This window comes from Orcinus orca, chromosome 6 (assembly GCF_937001465.1).
Source record: "Orcinus orca chromosome 6, mOrcOrc1.1, whole genome shotgun sequence".
Lineage (NCBI taxonomy): Eukaryota > Metazoa > Chordata > Mammalia > Artiodactyla > Delphinidae > Orcinus > Orcinus orca.
In genome coordinates this window covers 34,688,273-34,711,796 of record NC_064564.1, presented here as the reverse complement: position 1 = coordinate 34,711,796, position 23,524 = coordinate 34,688,273, and the positions used below count along the sequence as shown (strand labels likewise).

At 37.6% G+C, this 23,524-nt stretch overlaps 2 protein-coding genes across 7 annotated transcripts in view; one reads left to right on the top strand and one right to left on the bottom strand.

Annotated features, from left to right (window-relative positions):
• Positions 1–19,409, top strand: part of AOPEP (aminopeptidase O (putative)) — a 539,402-nt gene extending 519,993 nt beyond the window's left edge. For both annotated transcript variants that reach the window (XR_007478127.1, XM_049711495.1), the window contains exon 17: positions 19,396–19,409. The gene's annotated coding sequence lies outside the window, so the exon portion shown is untranslated. The remainder of the gene's footprint in view (positions 1–19,395) is intronic.
• FANCC (FA complementation group C) overlaps positions 1–23,524 on the bottom strand; it is a 263,362-nt gene that overhangs the window by 151,410 nt on the left and 88,428 nt on the right. For all 5 annotated transcript variants that reach the window (XM_049711512.1, XM_049711513.1, XM_049711511.1 and 2 more), the window contains 2 exons: positions 22,046–22,130; positions 16,779–16,873 (listed from right to left, as the gene is read on the bottom strand). In XM_049711512.1, coding sequence (XP_049567469.1) covers positions 16,779–16,873; positions 22,046–22,130 — 180 coding nt within the window. The remainder of the gene's footprint in view (positions 1–16,778; positions 16,874–22,045; positions 22,131–23,524) is intronic.

The window sequence follows — 23,524 nt, the reverse complement described above, 5'->3', positions numbered from 1 at the left end:
ATGTTTAATTAGAAGCCGGCTTGTCAGGCTGCAGCTATGATGATGAGCTTATAGGCCTCTTTCACAGGAAGACTGATCTCCTGGGTCTGTTGCCTCTTCCTGGTGGAGGACGGCAGCTGTTTAAGAAGTCTTTCTCTGTTGGTTACAGTCCTGTGGGATCTGTGAGTATAAGCCATGATGACCTCCAGAGCCAAATGATATACAGGTGTCCCCTGGCAACAGCTACAAAAAAAATTAGGGCACCAGACTAGGGAATTAGCTCCTTTCTGGGAGATACCATCAAGCTGTAGCAAGGCGGAGGGGGAGCTCAATGACTCATCCACCAGCCTCTGTTTCCTGAGTATTCCACAAGCCTCGAGGAGTATGCCAGACTAGAAGCCTCCCCTCAAGCCAAAGCTTCTGGGCATGCAAATAGGCTTCTTTACCAGAAAGATGGGAGTTGTGTTTCAGTCTGCTATCTATGCAGTGCCCTTGGGGTGGCAGACTACCAAGAACTGTCTCTCCAATTGTTACAGTCCCATCGGACCCAGGATGGACCCCCACTATCCTTCAGAGCCAGGCACTCAAGGGGTGTCCCTCAGCTATGGTTGCAAAAACTGGGGCACCAGGTATATAAAAACCTGGGCACGAGACATGTGTAAAAGCTCCCCTCCAGGAGATACTGGCGCTGTGGAACATGGCAGAGGGAGAGCACAAAAGATGGCCTGCACTGAGGAAAAGAGAAGAAAGGAAAAAACTAAGCAAAACTGAAAAACCACTGTTTATTAGATTCCAACAGAGAGAAAACTTAGGGGAAAAGCAAAAAAAAGAAAAAGAAATTATACCTCTATATTTATTTTTCTTTGCCTGAATATTGAGATCAGACCATCATATTCATTTAGAGGCAAAGCCTTTGTTAAGCTTAGGGACAGCAAAGTTTAACACACGATGTTATAATATAATATATAATTATTATAATATAATATAACCAAAAATAAGAATATATATCTACCAGATAAAATGTTTAAAATTATAACTTTTCCCCAAAACCTAGGCCATTCAGTTCTATACCTTTGCACCAACATGATAAATGGTCTTAGGGACTTGAGCTTCAAAGTCACATAGATCTGGGTTTGAATTGCAGCCCCATCACTTACTCACTCTGTACTTTTGAACAAGCTACTTGATCTCTCTGTGTCTTCATTTCCTCATCTATTAAAATAGGGCCAATAATACCTCCCTGACAGAGTTGTTGTGAGGCTTACATGAGATCATCTATGAGAAGTACCTAGGAAAAGGCCTTTCCCATAGGAGATGCTCATTCCTTCACCTCACTGGACACTGTTTATGTGCAGCAGTGACAGACACATAAAAGATATACTAAAAATCCCAGAAAGTATTTATGAAAAAACAGTATCATAAAAAACTGAAAAAGAATTAATGAGCTAGATACAAAAGTAAAATATTTAGTATTTAATAGGACACACATCCACCAAAGGGCATAAAGGGCAAAGAAAAATCAAGAGGTCGGTGTATAAAACAGGTAAAGAGAAGGAGGAAAAATGTTCTGATGGAGAAAACAAGTGACAAGGTAAAGAGTGCCTTCAGTGGATGGAAGTGCATAAGTTGACAATAAGAAGGAGAAGCAAACACAAGGACAGATGTTCAGGTCCCAGGTACTGCACACCAAAATATATTGAAAAAAACAAAAACTACATAAATGATAAGTTCTACTACCATTAAAAGGAGTGAAATAGAGCCAGGGTAATAGAAGACCCTCGCAATAGTCCCCCAGAGACCTCTCAGTGCAGTGGACCTGGGTCTACTCCTCGGCAGGGCAGGAAATGTGAGAAGCAGCACACTCAACACAGTGAGGCTTCTCACACACTGACTCATGCTGGCAAAACTTATAGGAAATGATATATAGTTCAGACCAACAATTTACTGATTATAACAAGAAATATATTTTTCTATTTGAAGAGAATACTTAATGGTTTACTCTTCAGGATATGAGGAATACCAATTTTAAAAACTAGTAAAAACTAAGATTGGTAAAAATCAAAGTATCATTGGTCATTCAACAACAATCATATATCCAGCAAATATTTATTGAGCACTGACAGTATATGGTAGACACAAAGCTACATAAGCTTCAGCTACAAGGATTACTATGACACTGCCCTGCCCTTGACCATGGTAAAAGATACCTATAATACAATTACTTTCAGTATGAAAGACTAAGAAATATAGATACCATGCAAACAGAGCAATCCTACTTCAGGAGAACTAGGGAAAGGAAAAGAACAAATAAGCTGGATATTTTAAATTATCTTTCAAATATGAGCTTTCTAGACAAACAAGGGTTGAAAACCATTCCAAGAAGAGGAAAAGGAATATGCAAAGTACAAATCTGTGAAAATGTTTGCCATATATGGAAGCAATGTGGTAAGATCCTAGGATGTAGTAAGATCCTGAGATGGCCTTCCTGGTGTGTGGGGTGCAGACAATGGGAAATGGCGGGATATGAGGATTGAGAAAAGGTTGAGAAAAGCTGCATATACCAAGGTAGCATGTGGATTTTATCAATTAGCTAGTAGTCACTAAACTTGGGATGTGCAAGCCAACTTGTGTACAAGATAATCCATTGAGTTGTGGAAAAAAGTTAGAATTTTTATATAAAAGGAAAAATTAAGCTTTAGTAAGATTTCATAAATGGATCAGCACTGCAGCCTCATTCAATCTTAACATAAGGTGGTCATGTGTCAAAACTGTCCAAGTGGTATCTTGAAAAAAGAGTAGGGGTTCTACCACATGCAGGGAACCCCCAGCCTTTCATTCACTTTCAGGCTATACATTACAGTTTCTACAGGACCAGCAAGGAAGATGTACTGAGTATACTATTTAACTAAAGTAACCATCAAATGGACACATTGCTTAAAAAGATTCTTGCAAAGAAATCAGAGATTAAAGATAATACTATCAAGCCAACAAAAGTTGGAAACTAGGAAATGATAGAGCTGACACTTCTATTCCCACTGTGAGCTATTCATCAGCCTCATTAAGAGAATAAGCTAATAAGAGGTCAGAAAAAATTTTCAAAATTATCAGGAAGACCATTTGAAATAATGAATTTATAGACCTTAATAAGAATTCACTCACTCTTTCAAAATTTTACTGTGCAGGTATTGTTCAATTTGCTAACAGTTAAAAAGCTGATAACAAGCAATTTTGCCCTTAGGGTACAGTGTTCACTGAGAGTCTCACCAATTGACTGATTATAATGTCAGTCAAAATCCCAACAAGTTATTTTGTTTTGGGGTGAAACCTGACAGATTCTAAAATCTATATAATGGTAATGCAAAGTTCAGTCATCAGTCAAGATGATTTGATGATTTTTTTCATAAAAAAAAAACACCAAGCTGCAAGGACTGCCTCCTGGATAGTAAGACACTTAGAAGGCCACATTAATGAAGACAATGTGGCATTGGCATAAAGATAGTGTTTTAGTGGGGAATCTCCAGAGAAAAAGAACTAACAGGAGATTATATAGATACATATAGAGAGACCTATTATAAGGAATTGGCTCACTTAATTATGGAGGCAAGCTGGAGACCCAGGAAAGCTGATAGTTTAGTTCTAGTCCAAATTTGAGGGCCTGAAACAAGGAAAGCCAATGGTTTCTGAAGGCTGGCCGACTCAATACCTAGGAAGATCCAATGTTTTAGTTTGAATCTGAAGGCAGGGAAAAAACTCAGGTCCCAGTGCAAGCCCTGTCAAGCAGAAGGAATTCTCTTACTCATGGAAGTGTTCAGCCTTTTTGTTCTACTCAGCCCTTCAACTAACTGGATGAGGCCCACGCACATGAGGGAGGGTAACTACTTTATTCAGTCTGTTGATTTATGTTAATCTCATCTAAAAATACTCCCACAGAAACATCCAGAATAATGTTTGACCAAATATCTGGGCACCCTATGGCCCATTCAAGTTGTCACATAAAATTAAGCATCGCATATAGACAATGAGAACATTGGAGACATTTAGGATCAAACCTGCACATAAAAAGACATTTTATTTACGGTATTTCCCTGGCGGTCCAGTGGGTAAGACCCCACGCTCCCAATGTAGGGGGCCTGGGTTTGATCCCTGGTCAGGTAACGAGATCTCACATGCATGTCACAACTAAGAAGTCCCCATGCCACAACTAAGACCAGGCGCTGCATAAATAAATAAATACTTAAAAATTTTTTTTAAAAAAGACATTTGATTTATTATGAAGGTAGCATCATAGCTCAGTGAGGTAAAAAGACTTTTCAATGATGGTATTGGGACAATGGGGTATCCATGTGGAAGCAAAGTGAAAATGAACTCCTACCTTAGACCACATAATGAAACAGTTACAGGTAGATCACAGACCTAAATGGGAAAGGCAAACCAATATACTTTTAGAAGATAATGTGAAAGGTCTTCATGACCCTGAAGTGGGGATACATTTTCTTAAATAAGATACAAAGTTATTAACCAAAAAGGAGAAGACTGATAAATCTGACAACAATAAAATTTTAAATGTCTTTCTTAAAAGAAGGTAAGACAGGTATTTCAGAGGCCAGCCCAAGCCCATGTTGTTACCTGTGCTTCTGACTGACTGGCTACATTGTGACTGGAGGTCCCAATGACCCCCTCCAACTCAGGATGCTAATCCCAAACCCAGATTATTACCTGTACTTCTGACCGACTGGCTAAATCAGAGGTTCCCAGAACCCCCTCACTGGGTTCAACTAATTTGTTAGAGTGGCTCACAGAATTCAAGAAATGCACTTATATACTAGATTACTGATTTCTTATAAAAGGATATTAAAGGATACAAGTCAACAGTCAGATGAAGAGATGCATAAGGCAAGGTCCCAAACAGAGAAGCTTCTGTCCTTATACAGCTTGGGGCCTGTCAAGGTGGCATGCAGAAACATTCTGCTTCCCCCATGTGGAAGCTCTCTGAAAAGGGGCCAAAAAGTGGTCCTTTGGGTTTTTATGGAGGCTTCATTATATAGTCATGATTGACTAAATCACTGGCTAATGGCAACTGGTTCAACCTCAAGCCCCTCTCCCCTCGCAGGAAACCAGATGGTGGGACTGAAAGTTCCAACCCTCTACTCACAAGGTTGGTTCTCCTGCCAAGCAGCCCTCATCCTCAGATGCCCTCCAAAAGTCACCTTATTAACATAACACAAGACACCTTTTATCACTCTCAACACTTAGAGGATTCCAAGAGTTTTGGCAGCTGTGAGCCAGGAACTGCAGACGAAGACCAAATATAAATAAAAAATATATTTTGGTCATCTGAATGATCAGACATATATTTCTTATAAATTACAATATCTCGAATACATACTGCATTATTCCATTTTTACCAAGATAAAATAATAGGCCAAACTGCATAATTAAGTGGTAAAACCATAAAGCAAGGTAAATAAAAGTCAGGCTAGTAGTAACTGCTAGCAAGGCACATAAGGGCATATAAATAGTAAGGGGCGCTTGGGAGCTTCTAGGAGGGAGACAATGTTCCATTCTATTTCCTGACCTGGGTGGTAGTTGAAAGGGTATTTATTTGCAACAATTCGTTAAGCTTGGCATTTATGCCTCATGCATGTTTCTGCATGTTGGTTAGATTTTGTACTTTAAAAGGGTTTTTTTTTTTTTAATTCTAAAGAATGAATTATAGGGCTGAAGCAATACAGGAACGTCTGGATATTGCTTACTACTGCATTTAAAGGGAATAAAGATTGAATAAAACCCTTTTGACTGATCTCCACTCCTGGTATTCTGCCATTTTCTTCTCATCAGAATAAAATACAATACTGGTATGGTCTTGCCCAAAGAACATAAGTAGTTCCTAAATTTGGCAGACCCAGAGACCTTCCCTTTGGATTATAAACTCTGAGAACAGACTGTCTTTAGATCCACTACTGTATCCTCAACTTCTTTAATAGTGCCAGGCAAACAGTAGGTTCTCAAAAAGCATCTGTTCAATGGATTCACTGGTAAAACTAAATTTTTCAAAAACCAAATATTCCAAAAAGATGTGAAAGAGTCCTGTGACTTCAACCAGTCTCTAAGAGCTGTAAGAAGAGCCACAGAGACGGTGTTATTTGACAGTACATTTGAGGTTACTAGTAAGACTCCAAAAAAATTAATGTATTTCCAACGTAACATATTAACAAAGGCTAACATATGGCAAGCATCAAACAATTTCTAGGACAGGTGCGGAATTTGCCTCTGCACCATCTTCCATTGGATGCTGTTTGTGCCGTCACTGGAGGGCTGGCAAGATGACTGAGTTGAAGGATGTGAGCTCACCCCTTCCTACAAAAACACCAAAATCACAACTAACTGCTGAAAAAACACTAACAAAAAAAACACTGAAACCTGACAATAAAGATACCCTACATCCAAAGACAAAAAAGAAGCCACAACAAGATGGTAGGAGGGGCACAATCACGATAAAATCAAATCCCATATCCACCTGGTGGGCAACACACAAACTGGAAAATAATTACACCACAGAAGTTCTCCCACAGGAATGAAAGTCCTGAGCCCCACGTCAGGCTTCCAAGCCTGGGGGTCTGGCAACAGGAGGAGGAACCCCCAGAGAATCGGTTTTGAAGGCCAGTGGGGTTTGACTGCAGGATTCCACAGGACTGGGGGAAAAAGAAACTCCACTCTTGGGGGGCTCACACAAGGTCCCATGCTCACCAGGACCCAGGGAAAAAAGTAGTGACCTCGTAAGAGACTGGGCCAAACCTGCCTGCTAGTATTGGATGGTCTCCTGCAGAGGCAAGGGACAGATGTGGCTCACTGAGGGGGAAAAAAACATTGGCAGCAGAGTTCTGGTGAGTACTCATTCATGTGAGCCTTCCTGGAGGTCACCATTTCCTCCCCAAGGCCTAGCCCTACCCAACAGCCTGTAGGCTCCAGTGCTGGGCACCTCAGGCCAAACAACAAACAGGGTGGGAACACAGCCCCACCCATCAGCAGTTAGGCTGCTTTAAGTCTTCCCGAGCATGGCCCTGCTCACCAGAGGGACAAGACCCAGATCCACCCACCAGTGGGCAGTAATCAGACCCTCCCATCAAGAATCCGGCACAAGCCTCTTAGATAGCCTCATCCACCAGACGGCAGACAGCAGAAGCAAGAAGAACTACAATTCTGCAGCCTGTGGAACAGAAACCGCAATCACAGAAAGTTAGACAAAATAAGACGGCAGAGGAACATGTCCTACATGAAGGAACAAGATAAAACCCCAGAAGAACAACTAAGTGAAGTGGAGATAGGTTATCTACTGGAAGAAGAATTCAGAGTAATGATAGTGAAGATGATATAAGATCTCGGAAAAACAAAGGAGGCAGAGTTTGAGAAGATGCAAGAAATGTTTAACAGAGACCTAGAAGAACTAAGGCACAAACAAACAGAGATGAACAACACAATAACTGAAATGAAAAATACACTAGAAAGAATCAATAGCAGAGTAACTGAGGCAGAAGAACGGATAAGTGAGCTGGAAGACAGAATGGTGGAAATCACTACCGCAGAACAGTATAACAAGAATGAAAAGAAATGAAGACAGTCTAAGAGACCTCTGGGACAACATTAAATGAACCAACATTTGCATTACAGGGTTCCCAGAAGGAGAAGAGGGAGAGAAAGGGCCTGAGAAAATATTTGAAGAGATAATAACAGAAAACTTCCCTAACATGGGAAAGGAAACAGTCACCCAAGTCCAAGAAGTGCAGAGAGCCTCAGGCAGGATAAACCCAAGGAAGAACATGCCAAGACACATAGTAATCAAATTGACAAAAGTTAAAACAAAGAAAAAATATTAAAAGCAACAAATAACATACAAGGGAACTCCCATAAGATTATCAGCTGATTTCTCAGCAGAAACTCTGCAGGCCAGAAGGGAGTGGCACGATATATTTAAAGTGATGAAAGGGAAGAAACTGCAACCAAGAATACTCTATCCAGCAAGGCTCTCATTCAGATTCAACAGAGAAATCAAAACCTTTACAGACAAACAAAAGCTAAGAGAATTCAGTACCACCAGACCAGCTTTGCAACAAATGCTAAAAAAACTTCTCTAAGTGGAAAAGAAAAGGCCTCTACTAGAAAGAAGGAAATTATGAATGGAAAAGCTCACTGGTAAAGGCAAGCATAAAGTAAAGGTAGGAAATCATCTGCACAGAAATATGATATCAAACCACCAATTGTCAGAAGAAGAGAGCACAAATGTTGGATATTGGAAATGCATTTGAAATTAAAAGACCAGCAACTTAAAACAATCTTGTTTATATATAGACTGCTATATCAAAACCTCATGGTAAAAGCAAACTGAAAATCTACAATAGATATGCATTTCTTTAAATGTAAATGGATCAAATGCTCCAACCAACAGACACATACTGGCTGAATGGATACAAAAACAAGACCAATATATATATGCTGTCTACTAGAGACCCACTTCAAATCTAGGGACACATACAAACTGAAAGTGAGGGAATGGAAAAAGGTATTCCAGGCAAATGAAAATCAAAAGAAAGCTGGAATAGCAATACAGACAAAATAGACTTTAAAATAAAAACTGTTACAAGAAACAAAGAAGGACACTACATAATGATCACAGGATCAATCCAAGAAGAAGATATAACAATTGTAAATATATATGCACCCCAACATAGCAACATCCCAATATATAAGGGAACAGCCATAAAAGGAGGAATCTACAGTAACACAATAATAGTGGGAGGCTTTATTTATTTATTTTTAATGGAGTAGATAGAGTTGCTTTACACTGCTGTGTCAGTTTCTGCTGTACAACAAAGTGAATCAGCCATACGTATACATATATCCCCTCTTTTTTGGATTTCCTTCTCGTTAAGGTCACCACTGAGCACCGAGTGGAATTCCCTGTGCTATACAGTGAGATCTCATTAGTTTTCTATTTTATACACAGTAGTGTATGTATGTCAATCCCAATCTCCCAATTCATCCCACCCCCTCTTTTCCCCCTTTGTATCCATAAGTTTGTTCTCTACGTCTGTGTCTCTATTTCTGCTTTGCAAATAAGATCATCTATACCATTTTTCTAGATTCCAGTAGTGGGGAACTTTAACACCCCACTTTAATCAATGCACAGGTCATCCAGACAGATGATCAATAAGGAGACACAGGCCTTAAATGTCACATTAGACCAGATGGACTTTATCAATATTTATACAGCATTCTATCCAAAAGTAGCAGAATACACATTCTTCTCAAGTGCACATGAAGCATTCTCCAGGAATGATCACATGCTGGGACACAAAGCAAGCCTTAGTAAATTTAAGAATGCTTAAGACATCATATCAAGCATCTTTTCTGACCACAGTGCTCAGAAATTAGAAATCAACTACAAGAAAAAAATTGTAAAAACACAAACACATGGAGGTTAAACAATATGCTACTAAACAACCAATGGATCACTGAAGAAATCAAAGAGTAAATCAAAAACTACCTAGAGACAAATGCAAACGAAAACACAACGATCTAAAACCTATGGGATACAGCAAAAGCGGTTCTAAGAGGGAAGTGTATAGCAATACAATCTTACCTCAGGAAACAAGAAAAGTCACAAACAACCTAACCTTACACCTAAAGCAATTAGAGAAAAAAGAACAAACAAAACCCAAAGTTAGTAGAAGGAAAGAAAACATAAAGATCAGAGCAGAAATAAATGAAATAGAAATGAAGAAACCAATAGCAAAGGTGCATGAATAAAAGCTGGTTCTTTGACAAGATAAATTAGCAAGACTCATCAAGAAAAAAAGGGAGAGGGCCCAAATCAATAAAATTAGAAATGAAAAACAAGAAGTTACAATGGACCCCACAGAAATAAAAAGGATCATAACAGACTACTACAAGCAACTATATGCCAATAAAACTGACAACCTGGAAGAAATGGATAAATTCTTAGAAAGGTACAACCTCCCAAAACTGAACCAAGAAGAAACAGAAAATATGAACAGACAAATCACAAGTACTGAAATTGAAACTGTGATTTAGAAACTCCCAAAAAAACAAAAGTCCAGGACCAGATAGCTTCAGAGGCAAATTCTATAAAACATTTAGAAAAGAGCTAACACCTATCCTTCTGAAACTATTCCAAAAATTACAGAGGAAGGAGTACTCCCAAACTCATTCTATGAGGATACCATCACGCTGATACCAAAACCAAAGATACTACAAAAAAAGAAAATTACAGGCCAATATCACTGATGAACAGATGCAAAAATCTTCAACAAAATACTAGCAATCTGAATCCAACAATACGTTAAAAGAATCATACACAGGGCTTCCCTGGTGGCGCAGTGGTTGAGAGTCCACCTGCCGATGCAGGGGACACGGGTTCATGCCCTGGTCCGAGAGGATCCCACATGCCGTGGAGCGGCTGGGCCCGTGAGCCATGGCTGCTGAGCGTGTGCGTCCGGAGCCTGTGCTCCATAACAGGAGAGGCCACAGCAGTGAGAGGCCCGCGTACGGCAAAAAAAAAAAAAAAAGAATCATACACAATAATGATCAAGTGGGATTTATCCCAGGGATGCAATGATTTTTCATTATCTGCAAATCAATCAGTGTGATACACCACATCAACAAACTGAAGAATAAAAACCATATGATCATCTCAATAGATGCAGAAAAAGGCTGTGACAAAATTCAACACCGATTTATGATAAAAACTCTTCAGAAAGTGGGCATAGAGGGAACATACCTCAACATAATAATGGCCACATATGACAAACCCACAGCTAACATCATACTCAACAGTGAAAAGCTGAAAGCACTTCCTCTAAGATCGGGAACAAGACAAGGATGTCCACTCTCACCACTTTTATTCAATATAGCTTTGGAAATCCTAGCCATGGCAATTAGAGAAGAAAAAGAAATAAAAGGAATCCAAATTGGAAAAGAAGTAAAACTGTCACTGTTTGCAGATGACATGATACTATACATAGATAATCCTAAAGATGCCACCAGAAAACTACTAGAGCCCATCAATGAATTCAGTAAAGTTGCAGAATACAAAATTAATACACAGAAATCTGTTCTATACACTAACAACGAAAGATCAGAAAGAGAAATTAAAGAAACAATCCCATTTACCAACACATCAAAAAGAACAAAATACCTAGGAATAAACCTACCTAATAAGACAAAAGACCTGTACTCCAAAAACTGTAAGATGCTGATGAAAGAAATCAAAGATGACAAAAACAGATGGAAAGATATACAATGTTCCTGGATTGCAAGAATCAATATTGTCAAAATGACTATAATACCCAAGGCAATCTACAGATTCAATACAATCCCTATCAAAGTATCAATGGCATTTTTCAGAGAACTAGAACAAAAAAAAATCTCAAAATTTGTATGGAGACACGAAAGACCCCAAATAGTCAAAACAGTCTTGAAAAAGAAAAATGGAGCTGGAGGAATTAGGCTCCCTGATTTCAGACTATACTATAAAGCTACAGTCATGAAAACAGTATGGTACTGTCACAAAAACAAAAATATAGATCAATGGAACAGGATAGAAAGCCCAGAAATAAATCCACGCACCTATGGTCAATTAATCTATGAAAAAGGAGGCAAGACTAGACAATGGAGGAAAGACAGTCTCTTCAATAAATGATGCTGGGAAAACTGGAGAGGTACATGGAAAAAAGTGAAATTAGAACACTCTTTATCACCACAGACAAAAATAAACTCAAAATGGATTAAAGACCTAAATGTAAGACTGGGTACTACAAAACTCTTAGAGGAAAACATAGGCAGAACACTCTTTGACATAAACCACAGCAATGTCTTTTCCGAGCTGTCTCCTAGAGTAATGGACATAAAAACAAAAATAAACAAATGGGACCTAATTAACTCAAAAGCTGTTGCACATCAATAGAAACCATAAACAAAATGAAAAGACAACGCACACAATGGAAGAAAATATTTGCAAACGATGTGACCAACAAGGGATTATTCTCCAAAATTTACAAACAGCTCATGCAGCTCAGTATCAAAAAAACAAACAACCCAATCAAAAAATGGGCAGAAGATCTACATAAACATTTTTCCAAAGAAGAAATATAGATGATCAAAAAGCACATGAAAAGATGCTCAACATCACTAATTATCAGAGAAATGCAAATCAAAACTACAATGAGGTATCACCTCACACCTGTCAGAATGGCCATCATCAAAAAATCTACAAACAATAAATGCTGGAGAGGGTGCGGAGAAAAGGGAACTCTCCTACACTGTTGGTGGGAATGTAAATTGGTACAGCTACTATGGAGAACAGTTATGGAGGTTCCTTAAGAAACTAAAAATAGAGCTATCATATTATCAAGCAATCCCACTCCTGGGCATATATCCAGAGAAAATATAGTTCAAAAGAATACATACACCCCAATGTCAATTGCAGTGCTGTTTACAATAAGCAAGACATGGAAGCAGCCTAAATGGCCATCAACAGAGGAGTTGATGAAGAAGATGTGGTACATATATACTATGGAATATTACTCAGCCATTAAAAAGAATGAAATTATGCCATTTGAAGCAACATGATGGGCCTGGAGATTATCATACTAAGTGAATTAAGTCAGACAGAGAAAGACAAATATCACGTGATATCGCTTATATGTGGAATCTTTAATACAAATGATAGAAATGAACTTATTTACAAAACAGAAGCTGACTCACAGACTTAGAGGACGAGGAGGAGGGATTGATTTGGAGTTTGGCATTGACGTTTACACACTGCTGTATTTAAAACATAAGCAACAAGGACCTACTGTATAGCACAGGGAATGCTGCTCAATATTCTGTAATAACCGAAATGGGAAAAGAATTTGAAAAAGAATAGATACATGTATATATATAACGGAATCACTTTGCTGTACACCTGAAACTAACACAACATTGTTAATCAACTATGTTCCAATATAAATTTTTTTTAAATGACAAGTATAAGAAAATTCAGAGGAATAAAGTTAACTAGGCATTCAGCAAAATTAAAACACATAAAAAACCCAGAATTTCTATTACATCTCTGTCCTAAAAATACAACTAATCAATTCAGTCTAACATTTTCAAATTTAATAATTAACATGAATTTTTACTGCATTTTAGAATTTATAGAAGAAATTCTTTGTTTTTGACTCAGGGTGTTTCAATCACATTTGTGATGCTCCAGAAACACAGAATGACCCAAGATTTTATTACCACAATTAAAACAGGCTAGCATATATCAGGTACTAAGTAAATGCTCACTGAATGAAACTAACAAATATTATTAAAATATGGCTTGTTATATAGTTTTAGAAGGATACTTGATGACAATTACACATTTTTAAAGTGTAATATGTCACTCTTTAACTTTTATGGAGAAAATATCACTTTTAGGATAAAAGAAAGTACACCCAAGATATGTACAATTGATTCATAAACTAGCAACCATCTTCTGTCTTGCTGCATTTACAGTCAACATTATACAATTATGAAGGTACTGATTTGTGATAGGTATACGTAATTAGCTTTAGACTGCTAAAAGTTAAATAATTAATATTATTCCTACACATCATTTTTTTTATCAGTTAATATTACAGGTTTGCCTAGTACAACGATGAGGGAAACTGTTTTCCTAGTCTCGTAAGTGCTCAACTCCTCTCTAGTGGCACCATCTTCTCAGAGTAAAGCAGATTCAGAACCATCTCTATTTCAATCAACTTTCTCTCCTTCCTTCACTGCCAAGTTTCTTCAAAGGGTAATCAAAGTTTATTACCTCTGCTTCCTCACCTCCCCATCATTCCTCAATATCTATAGCAGCCTGGCTACTTCCCTCAACCTCCCACTAAACCTATTCTCACCAGAGTCATTCCTCCTTAGTGGCTAAATCCAAGTAGTGCTTTTCAGTCCTTATCTTGCTCTTTCAATCCTTTATGCTCTACAATTGCCGTGTCCAATACAGTGACAACTAGCCACATGAGGCTACTCAGCACTTTCAAATGTAACAGGTACAATGAAGAAAAATGAATTTTTAACTTTTAAAATTTTAATTAAATTTAAATTTGAAAACAGACACATGATTCAGCTTTAAGTTTCTTTGAAACAATTTGGGTATGTGAACCTACTTTTTCAACTGTATATTTTATAAAACAAATCAAGAATTTCCAATGAAAATTTAGCCTCTGAATTAAGATGTAACATATACACTGAATTAAGTATAACATATATACTGGATCTCAATGACTCAGTATAAAAAAGATTATAAAATGATCACATTAATAATTTTTATATTGATTACATATTTTAATAATGGTATTTTGGATATACTGGGTTAAATAAAATAATCATTAAAATTAGTCTCAACTTTTTCTTTTTACATTTCTTAAAGCAGGTACTAGAAAACTGAAAATTATCTATGTAGAATATACTTTGTTTCTATTGGACAGTGGCGTGCTATAGCATTAGATATAAATGACCACTCATTCCTTCTTAAAATGCTGCTGCTTTTCTCCTTCTTCTTCTTGGACTCCCCCTTTCTAGTGTGCAGTGTAACTTATTCTTCCACTCACTCCTTAAATGCCAGTGTCTCCCAAGGTTGTCCCTAGGCCCTTTCCCTTCCTCACACTAGGCACTTTCCTTGGGTGATCTCACCCTCACGCATGGCTCCCACTGTTCCTGTACCCTGAGGACTGTCAACCCTCTATGTGCAAATCAGCCCCTCTCCTGAAAACACTAAGTTCAACTCGACCTACACCTAAGTACACCTGCACTTAATTTGCCGTTACATCCTTACATATTTACCTTATTAATATCATAAATCTGGTCCCTCTTTTCCATTTCATTCAGGCCTTCATGATTTCTCACTTTTACCACTACAATTGCTTTGAAAGTGCTATCCCTGGCACCTTCCAAAGCAACTTCCTTTTGCTGGTAAGTTTCTAAAATTCACACCTAGCCATATGACTTCTCTATTTAAAATACTTCGGTGGTTTCCCCACTGCCTTCAAGTTAAAATAAAAACTTCTTATAATTATACATAAGGCTTTATGCTTCATCATCAACCCTATAAAATCCCAAGCTCAGGGATATCTAAGCACCTGCAGTTTCCTGAATACAGCATTTGCTTCCTCACCGCCATTCTTTGCACATGCTCTTTTTGCTGGCAGGAATACCGTTCCTAAAACTCTATCCTGTTCTCTTAGTCATCCTTCAAAACTCAGCTGATATATCATCTCTCCCAGGAAACATCTCCAAACCACCAAGTCTGAACAAGTGTCCCTCCTCTGCGTCACCATCACCCCTATACATAGTTCTACCAATAACCCAATGACACTGCCCAAGAATGACCTGGTTAGTAGTCTGTAAACTCCCTGAAGGTAGGAATTAAGTGTTTTAACTTTACCTCCCTGTGCTACACTTAATGAGCACCTATTTATTAAATGGACACAATATTAAATAAGGGAAACCCACAGAATAAACTGCAAGGCTAGAAACTTAAAACTAGGCTAATATAAGTCACGAGTTAAATGAAGAAAGTTAACCTAATCACTCTAAAAACACTTTATAAGATGGCCTATTTCTGGACTTAATGAGCTAGCCAATAAAAATATATATCCTAAATAATCACTAAAATAGCAAATACTCAACAAAAGCAATAATTTAAAAAACTGAAAACTAAGTATGTCATTCTATTTCTATAGCCTTGTTTTTCATACCTTTTCTTCCCTAATTCTACTTATCAGTTCCTTCCTTCAGCTCTTTAATTTTCCTTCGAGTTAAATGTTTCATTTTTTCCGTCCCTCGCCCAATCCTTTTCACTTCTACTGTCCCTCCAATTCTTCTTTTAATCTAACAAAAATGCAAATACTGTCTTTGTCATCTCTGTCAGCAATTCTGTATAAAACAAAGGAATGGTAAAAAGCAGTGAACGGAATGATATCACCAGTCAGATTGGTAGACAAAACCATATGCATTAATCTGGGTGGTTGGTTTCATAATACTAAGCAGCTAATCTAGACCATATGCATAGTAAGTGGAGTCTGACAGGCATCAGCAAGTCCTTGAGGTTATTGCAGCAGGGCAGTGGGGGGTAAGAGAAAAGACCAGCCAACTTGCTGGTGGTGAGGGCAGCTACAGCACAGCCTTACAACATTCTCCTATTTGTGCCCACCATTCAAGAGGAAGCAGAAACGGGGAATTCAGGAAGCTGTCAGCTATCTGGACTAGCACGGTCAGGTAACCGATTTTAATGGTGCTTGCAGCATTAGCCAACCAGCCCTAGATGCTAGTCTGAGCACACTGGCCAGGGCACCAACTTTAGGACACAAAATAAAGACTGCTGCTCCCAGGGCACTTCTGAATTTTAGTTTTACTACAGAATAGATTCTGAGAAAGGCAGAGAAGTACCTGAAGAGAAATTATATAAGTATTTAAAGTAGGTTGGTAGGAAGAAACAATTGTTAGAAGGAAGGAGAGTACATTCTTTTAATTACCTGAGAGTAACTTTCTAACACCACTCAACATTAGTTCTTGCAGGCATGGGGAAGTTCACCCTGAGGACCTATCTCTTAAGGAATTCGCAATCAAACAAAAATGAAATCTCTTGAAAAGCTTTACAAGTTTAACAGTGAAGGATGTGTCTGAAAAAGTTTCTGGACTGTCAAAGCAGCACCTTTATTGAATTCAAAGCAGTATAGTGCAAGATTTATTTTTACCCGTGTCCAGGAGTTAAGTTTTGATTCTCCAGAATTCTGTGGATCTTTCTTAATCAGACAACACAAGCACCATATTAGAATTTTTTGGCTTTCATCTGCAAAAAGGAAAACTAAAATGAGTAGGTTTTATCAAATAGAAAGAAAAGATAATCAGTATAAAATTTGTAACATTATATACTAAAGGAAATATATTTATTATATTTTAGGAAAATCACAAACTACTAAGTTCATAGAACAAGCATCCAGGACCATGTGTGAAACTTTGTGGTTTTTTTCCTTCTTGTGGGTTCAGGATCACTTATGCTTAGCCCTTGTGAGGTCAATTCTCTTTCTGTCACAGCAGCAATTTTTAAAGCCAAAAGAGAATGATGGAAAGAACTAAAAGAACCAGCTTTTTTAAAGATCAGTTCTTTATTTTATATTCAAACCATTAGTAATTTCAACCTTTTTAAGGCAATATCACTGCCATAAGCAGTAGTCAATATTTCTGATTTAATCAAATTGGCCAAAATACCCCCACTTGTTAAAAATAAATTTAACAAAAAGAATTGTTTTAAAATACATTCTTTTTAGTACCAAATGGTTTGGATAAAATAGAAGCCTTTTACATGCTCCTAATTCTTTACTCTAAAATGTAAACTTTACTAAATATGTGATAACAATGTTGACCTTTGAAATCTATTTGGCTAGAACATCTACTTGGTAAGCCATTTTCTCTTTCCTCCTTTGGTAACTAAGTCCATTCAAGTTGGAGATTCTATAACACAACTGAGTAGCAAAAATGAGACCTAAAAACTGAAGATGTCAGTACCTGAACTAGAGCCAAGCTACTATGGACTTTACCACAAGGCCATGGAGGTGATGCTGAGGAAACCCAGCACCTGGAATCACTCCTCTGCAAAATCACCTGATGCTCTTTACTTTGTTATCTACTGCAATTTCATAAACACAGCATTTCTAAGGGCTTCATTAACAAGAAATAAGGAGAATACAAACTACAGTAAGCTATCTCGGCATTTTCAACCACAAACCAAAGGACCCTGATAGTAATTTTAAATCCATTTTCCCCCCATAAACTTAGGCTCTCCTAATAACTAACACCTCTGAACAAACTTTATCAGGGGTTATCCTGAGGGATATTCCTATTTTTCCTAGCTTTTATGAGCTCAATTACATCACTGGCTTGCCTGAAATCAGTTCATTGCAAGAATCACATAATTTAACCACTGGAGATCCTAGGGTTCTTCAGGTTGAACCAATGCCACTGATTAAAAATCTGACTGTTGTACCTTCTATGTTTTAAATATCAGAAGAAATTATAACTATCTGTATGTCACAAGTGTGACAAACACATCTAATGATATGCTTATGTAAGCAGCTTCCCATGTTATACAGAATGCAACCTGATGGGGAGCATTTCCAAAAATCAGACACTCACCACTAAAGAGAAAAAAGACAGAAAATGTTAATTATGGAGTGTAAATCTAAAAGAATCCAAAAGATAGGAGTTTTCCCCAGGTGTTGAGTGACTCTGCACATTTAGTTCAACAAGCATATTATTTTTTACTTTTCTCTCAAAAAGAAAAAGAAGAGCAAGAGTAACCTGCCCCCAGCCTTTATTTCTTTGCCCAGAGTCAATGCACTGAAATGCACTGCTAATGAGCTTACTTTGCTTTAGGGATTTAAAGATGCAAGCCATCACCTATTATTGATGAATGCCACCAGCACTGTCTACAGGGGATGGCATCTGTCAGGCTCCTCCCTAGAGGCTCAGACATCGGAACTGGAGCACTGGGGATCGAAAACTGCCTGGGATTCATCATGCAGACAGTCATTAGTGCAAAGCACTCATCTAAAACTGAGTGTAAGGGAAAGGAATATACCACCATATATTTGCCACCTAATATTTTATTGTTTGATATCTTGAACTGAAAGCTCCAATGAAAGCTGAATTAATTCTAAAGTTTAAAAGTGTGATGGCAGCATTTTTTTAGACAATAAATATTTGTTTTAAGCTGTCAAGTTTGGGGGCAAACTCTCACACAGTAATAAAAAGCATGAGGAAAACAGGTTATAGCTATAATATGTTAATCATGAGCTCAGACCTAGAACCTACCAGCTAGAACTCCAAGGAGGTGAAGGCAGTAATTTTATGGAGAGAACACCACTGAATAAAAGGTGTTTTTTCCCTTTCTATTAACTATTTTTTCTCTTCCCTTTGTGGAGTCTTTTAATTTGCAAATCCTTCCTCCTTCCTTATTATCCTTATTTCTGATCCTAGTCTCACTTACTTACTTCTTTCCTTGATGGAAACTGTTTACTCTTACTGTACTTAAAAAATAATTTTGATATTACAAAACCATAAGAAAATATCCCTTCCTGGAAGAAAGTGCCCAACTAGTGAAACAACAGTGGCAACACAGGCAAGATTTGATTACTCATGAGTTCTGTGCCTGTCAGTCTCCTCTACTAGCTCAAAACCAAATGCATACCTCAAACAGGAAACTGAAATTTAATGGCCAGTTCAAATGGTAACACACACATTTAAACAGAAAGAGATGGAGAATTTGTTTCTGGTTCACAGAGGGGGCCAAAGTAATAGAGATTAGGTGCTAAGGAAAGATCACAGACAGATGCAAGTCTAAGTCCACAGGGAAAAATCAGTCCAGTCTCTCACTTTTACAAATAAAGAATCGGAGACCCAGTGAGTTCTTGCCTTAGTTCTTGCCTTAGAAAATCCTATCTCATCTATTTTCCTCCAAGAGTCAGCCCCCGCAAAACCTCCCCTGTGAAACTCTCCTTCCCCTCAGCAACTTAGTCAAAGCTCCACAGTACCAACCATCATCCTGACTCTGGCTGATCTCCTTAGGTTTCTTTTTTCCCTGACTGGAAGCTCCTAGAGGGCAGAAATTGTGAGCCATGTTTTCCTAGGGCTTGACATTAAAAAAAAAAAAAAAAAAAAAAATAGTGACTATATACATTCACATGAAGCTGGCTGGTGGTAAAGCCAGGACTGGAACATTTCAACCACAGTGGTACAATCCATGGGGGCAGATCATTACAACAACATGGGCTTTAGAGGAGTAGGATCCTGGATTTTATTAGTTCTATATTCTGAAAAAAGTGACATATTTAGGCTAATCCATAAATATCTATCCTGCAAGCCTATCAAGAACTCAGTTAGACCCACGATGCAATCCATAGAGAACAGTGCTCAGCACAAAGTGAGCAATGCGTTCTACTTCAATTCTACAATCCAAACTTTCTCACATTTTAACATTTCTGAATTAAGGATGTGTCCCACATCCACTAGGTACAATTAAAGGGCATATTATTTCTTTTTTCTAAAAAGTGGTCATTCAATCTATGAAGTATCTATGAGTGATGCCTTTAAATGGAGGAAATTCAACAGTTTCTTTTCCTTTCTCCTGCCATCAACAGCATTGGCCTAGCTCAATGTTTTTCACACTTTTGGTCACGACCTATAGGTGGATTGTAAAATCAGTTTTGGGTCATGAAAACCATTTTAAAAATGGTATAGTGAATATGAATTGCACATAATAAAAGCAAGCATTTTTTCATGAAACGTGTGGGTGTATGCGTATAACTGTATGTATGCATATATACACATGTATAGAAAATGTATTTCTGGTCAAAGGTTTTTTGAGAAACACTGGCCTAGTTGAAATATATAAATTTGGGGCAGGTAAGCATGGCCCTGGTAGGCAAATACAGTGATGGCTTCGCCATTTTAGATCAAGAACTTGAACAAGCTAAGTGGGTAAAGGAGGAAGCGTCAACTTAAGGGGGAAGAGGAAGCAAGAGGCATTAAGTGAAGAGGAAAAGGAATAGAATGAAGTTGGGGGTGGAGCCAGTAAGTTTGAGTATATGCAGTGCACCCAAGCATGTATGCTCATGGAACCAAATGCAAATGTTGTCCCTTCCCCACCTAGTTCAAGCTCCTTCTAATGACTTAGAACAGGCTAGGAAAGAGATACTGTATAATTCTCTAAACATCAAAGGGGAATATTCTTATTATTTTTGATTCTACTATCATTATATTATGCAATTAGTCTCTGACTTTAAAAATATGAAAAGTAGGGGGCTTCTCTGGTGGCGCAGTGGTTGAGAGTCCGCCTGCCGATGCAGGAGACACGGGTTCGTGCCCCAGTCTGGGAGGATCCCACATGCTGCGGAGCGGCTGGGCCCGTGAGCCATGGCGGCTGAGCCTGTGTGTCCGGAGCCTGTGCTCCGCAACGGGAGAGGCCACAACAGTGAGAGGCCCACGTACCGCAAAAAAAAAAAAAAAAAAAAAGTATATATTACATTAGCTAACAATATAGTCAAATCAAGGCAATAAACCTCCACTATATACCTTCAGATGTGCCTATTCACCCTATGCTAAGCTCTGGGACAACAAAGAGAACTAAAACCACAGTTCCTGCTGTTGAGAGGCATTCAGTCTTCCAGGGCATCAGACAGGCAAACCAACAATTATAAAGCAGTGTAGTAAGTGTTATAATTAAGGGAGATACTGGCAGCTATGCACACACTAAGAAAGGTTCCTAACTCAGCCCTAGCAAGGCTATTTCGAAGAAGATTTGAGGACATGAGATGAGAACAGAGTTCCAGGCAAAAAGAACTGCATGTCGCAGGCCCAGACATCAAGCACTGTTAGTAATTTAAACTGTCTACAATGCATGTGGTATAGCTGTGGAGGATTAAACAGGAAATGAGGCTAGACAGGTAGGCAGGAGGTCAGTGAAGGAACACCTCCCCCAAAGTATCCCCAAATTCCTCTTAACCTTGAGTAAAACCAAACTGTCACCCCTAAATAATGGCAGAGCCATAGCAGAATTCAAACACTGAAGAATTTTACACATGGAAAATGGTGTGTGAGTTAATATGAAATTGCAAAACAAAGAAATTATTTCATTATTATAACCATTTTACACTGAATTAAAAATGAAGTTATAACAATCATCTGGGAGTTTCTGCCCTCTAATTCAAGGAGTTCTGTTCTCCTACACATCTGCATGTATGTGTTTGTTTGTGTGTGCTTATCTATATACACATACACAAACATATATGGACAACAATAAAGGGTACCTTCTTTGTAATGGAACAAGGAATACATCTGATAAGTTGTTTCATGAAAAATAAGAGAAAGGCTTATAATTTAAAGTTCTGTGTTTTGTTAAACAATGCAAAGATTAAAATTATCATTAGAAGTCTGCATTTTGAGAGGACATGTTTTGGATTCTTACCATATGCTAAGATAAAAGGATTCCAGCAAGTTTTTGCCAACAGTTGACCAACTGTGGGGAATCTTTCAATAATTGCACTTGAATCCTATAAAAGAAAATTATGTTTTGGTCAGTAAAAGGACACTACGCAACTCAGAAAAGCCTGAACTGCCATTATAGGTTGAGGGAGCTTGAATGTTTCTTGTTTAGCATATATTTTAGAAAAGTAAGGGGAGAAAAAGGTTAGAGAAGATCTTTAAGTAAGTAATTCTAATAAAGTTTAACAAGCAATCACCATACTTCATCCTTAAACCAGGCCACCCAAACTAAGAAGTACAACAAGTTTAGGTAAAATCAATATTATTGCAGCATTAATTTTCTTTTACTCATATTTAAGTCAAGAAAGGCCACTTTATCTAAAAAATAACAAAGACTGCATAATAGTGAAAAAAAATTATAGGTGACTAATATCTATATAACACCATATGTTCATCCTGGTTTTTTTTCCTAACATAATAAGAGAAGTTCCTGAGTCAGCTCCAGTAGCACTATCTCAAAGAAGGTTTAGCAGCACAAGAACTCTGGAACTTGTAAAATGAAATAAAAGCAGCCAAAGCATATAGATACATATCTCTGTTTATTACTATTTTGATTACTATATGCTAAATGACATCATATTTGTCTGCAACGACCTAAAACCTGACACAAAAAGCAATCAATCAAATAGAAAACAGCTTAAGATTAAAAAATACACTTGCTGTTGTACACTTGGCCCCTTCCCACTTCTTTACCTTTCAAGAAAGTTAAAAAATAAGACCAAACTGGGCTAACATGCATGTAAGCTGAAATGATAAGCATTTCCTACTGCTGAAGCAATAAATTCCTCACATTTGTCTGAGCATCAAGGTCAGTCCTGGACTTTCTGGAATCACTTTAAGGTCAAGTTACTAAAGTCTCATTGCCAAAAAACAATTTTAAAAGTTAGCATTAGTTGTTCATACAGACAGTATCTTTTCTTCTTCTTTCTAAAGACATGTGAACTCATATCATCACTATTAATTGTTCTTCAAATTTCCTACTTGCTTCTTTGATTAAGGAAAGAAAAGTATAACACAAGAACACCTACATTAAATGACAATTTTGCTTTTCATTTTGAAATTAGAAAATAAGTATAAATAAATAATATTTTGATATTATGAAAATACATTAATTCACAAAAATACCTATTGCAATGAAAGTATGAAATCTTATGTCAAAATGAAAAAATACAAAATTCTGAACACAATAACGTATACAACAATAGTGAAGACACTCATAATCTTAATATTCACAAGAAAAGTCCACTTAAAATATTTATAAAGAAGAGATCTTAACATTTATCATCTCTTAGTAGAGCCCACTTTAGAATAGGGTTGAGAAAAGAGTAAGCATTTCAGCAAACCCTTCAATATTTAAGAGATACAAAGGCCTTTAAAAGAAACCCAATTATTTCCTGACAAC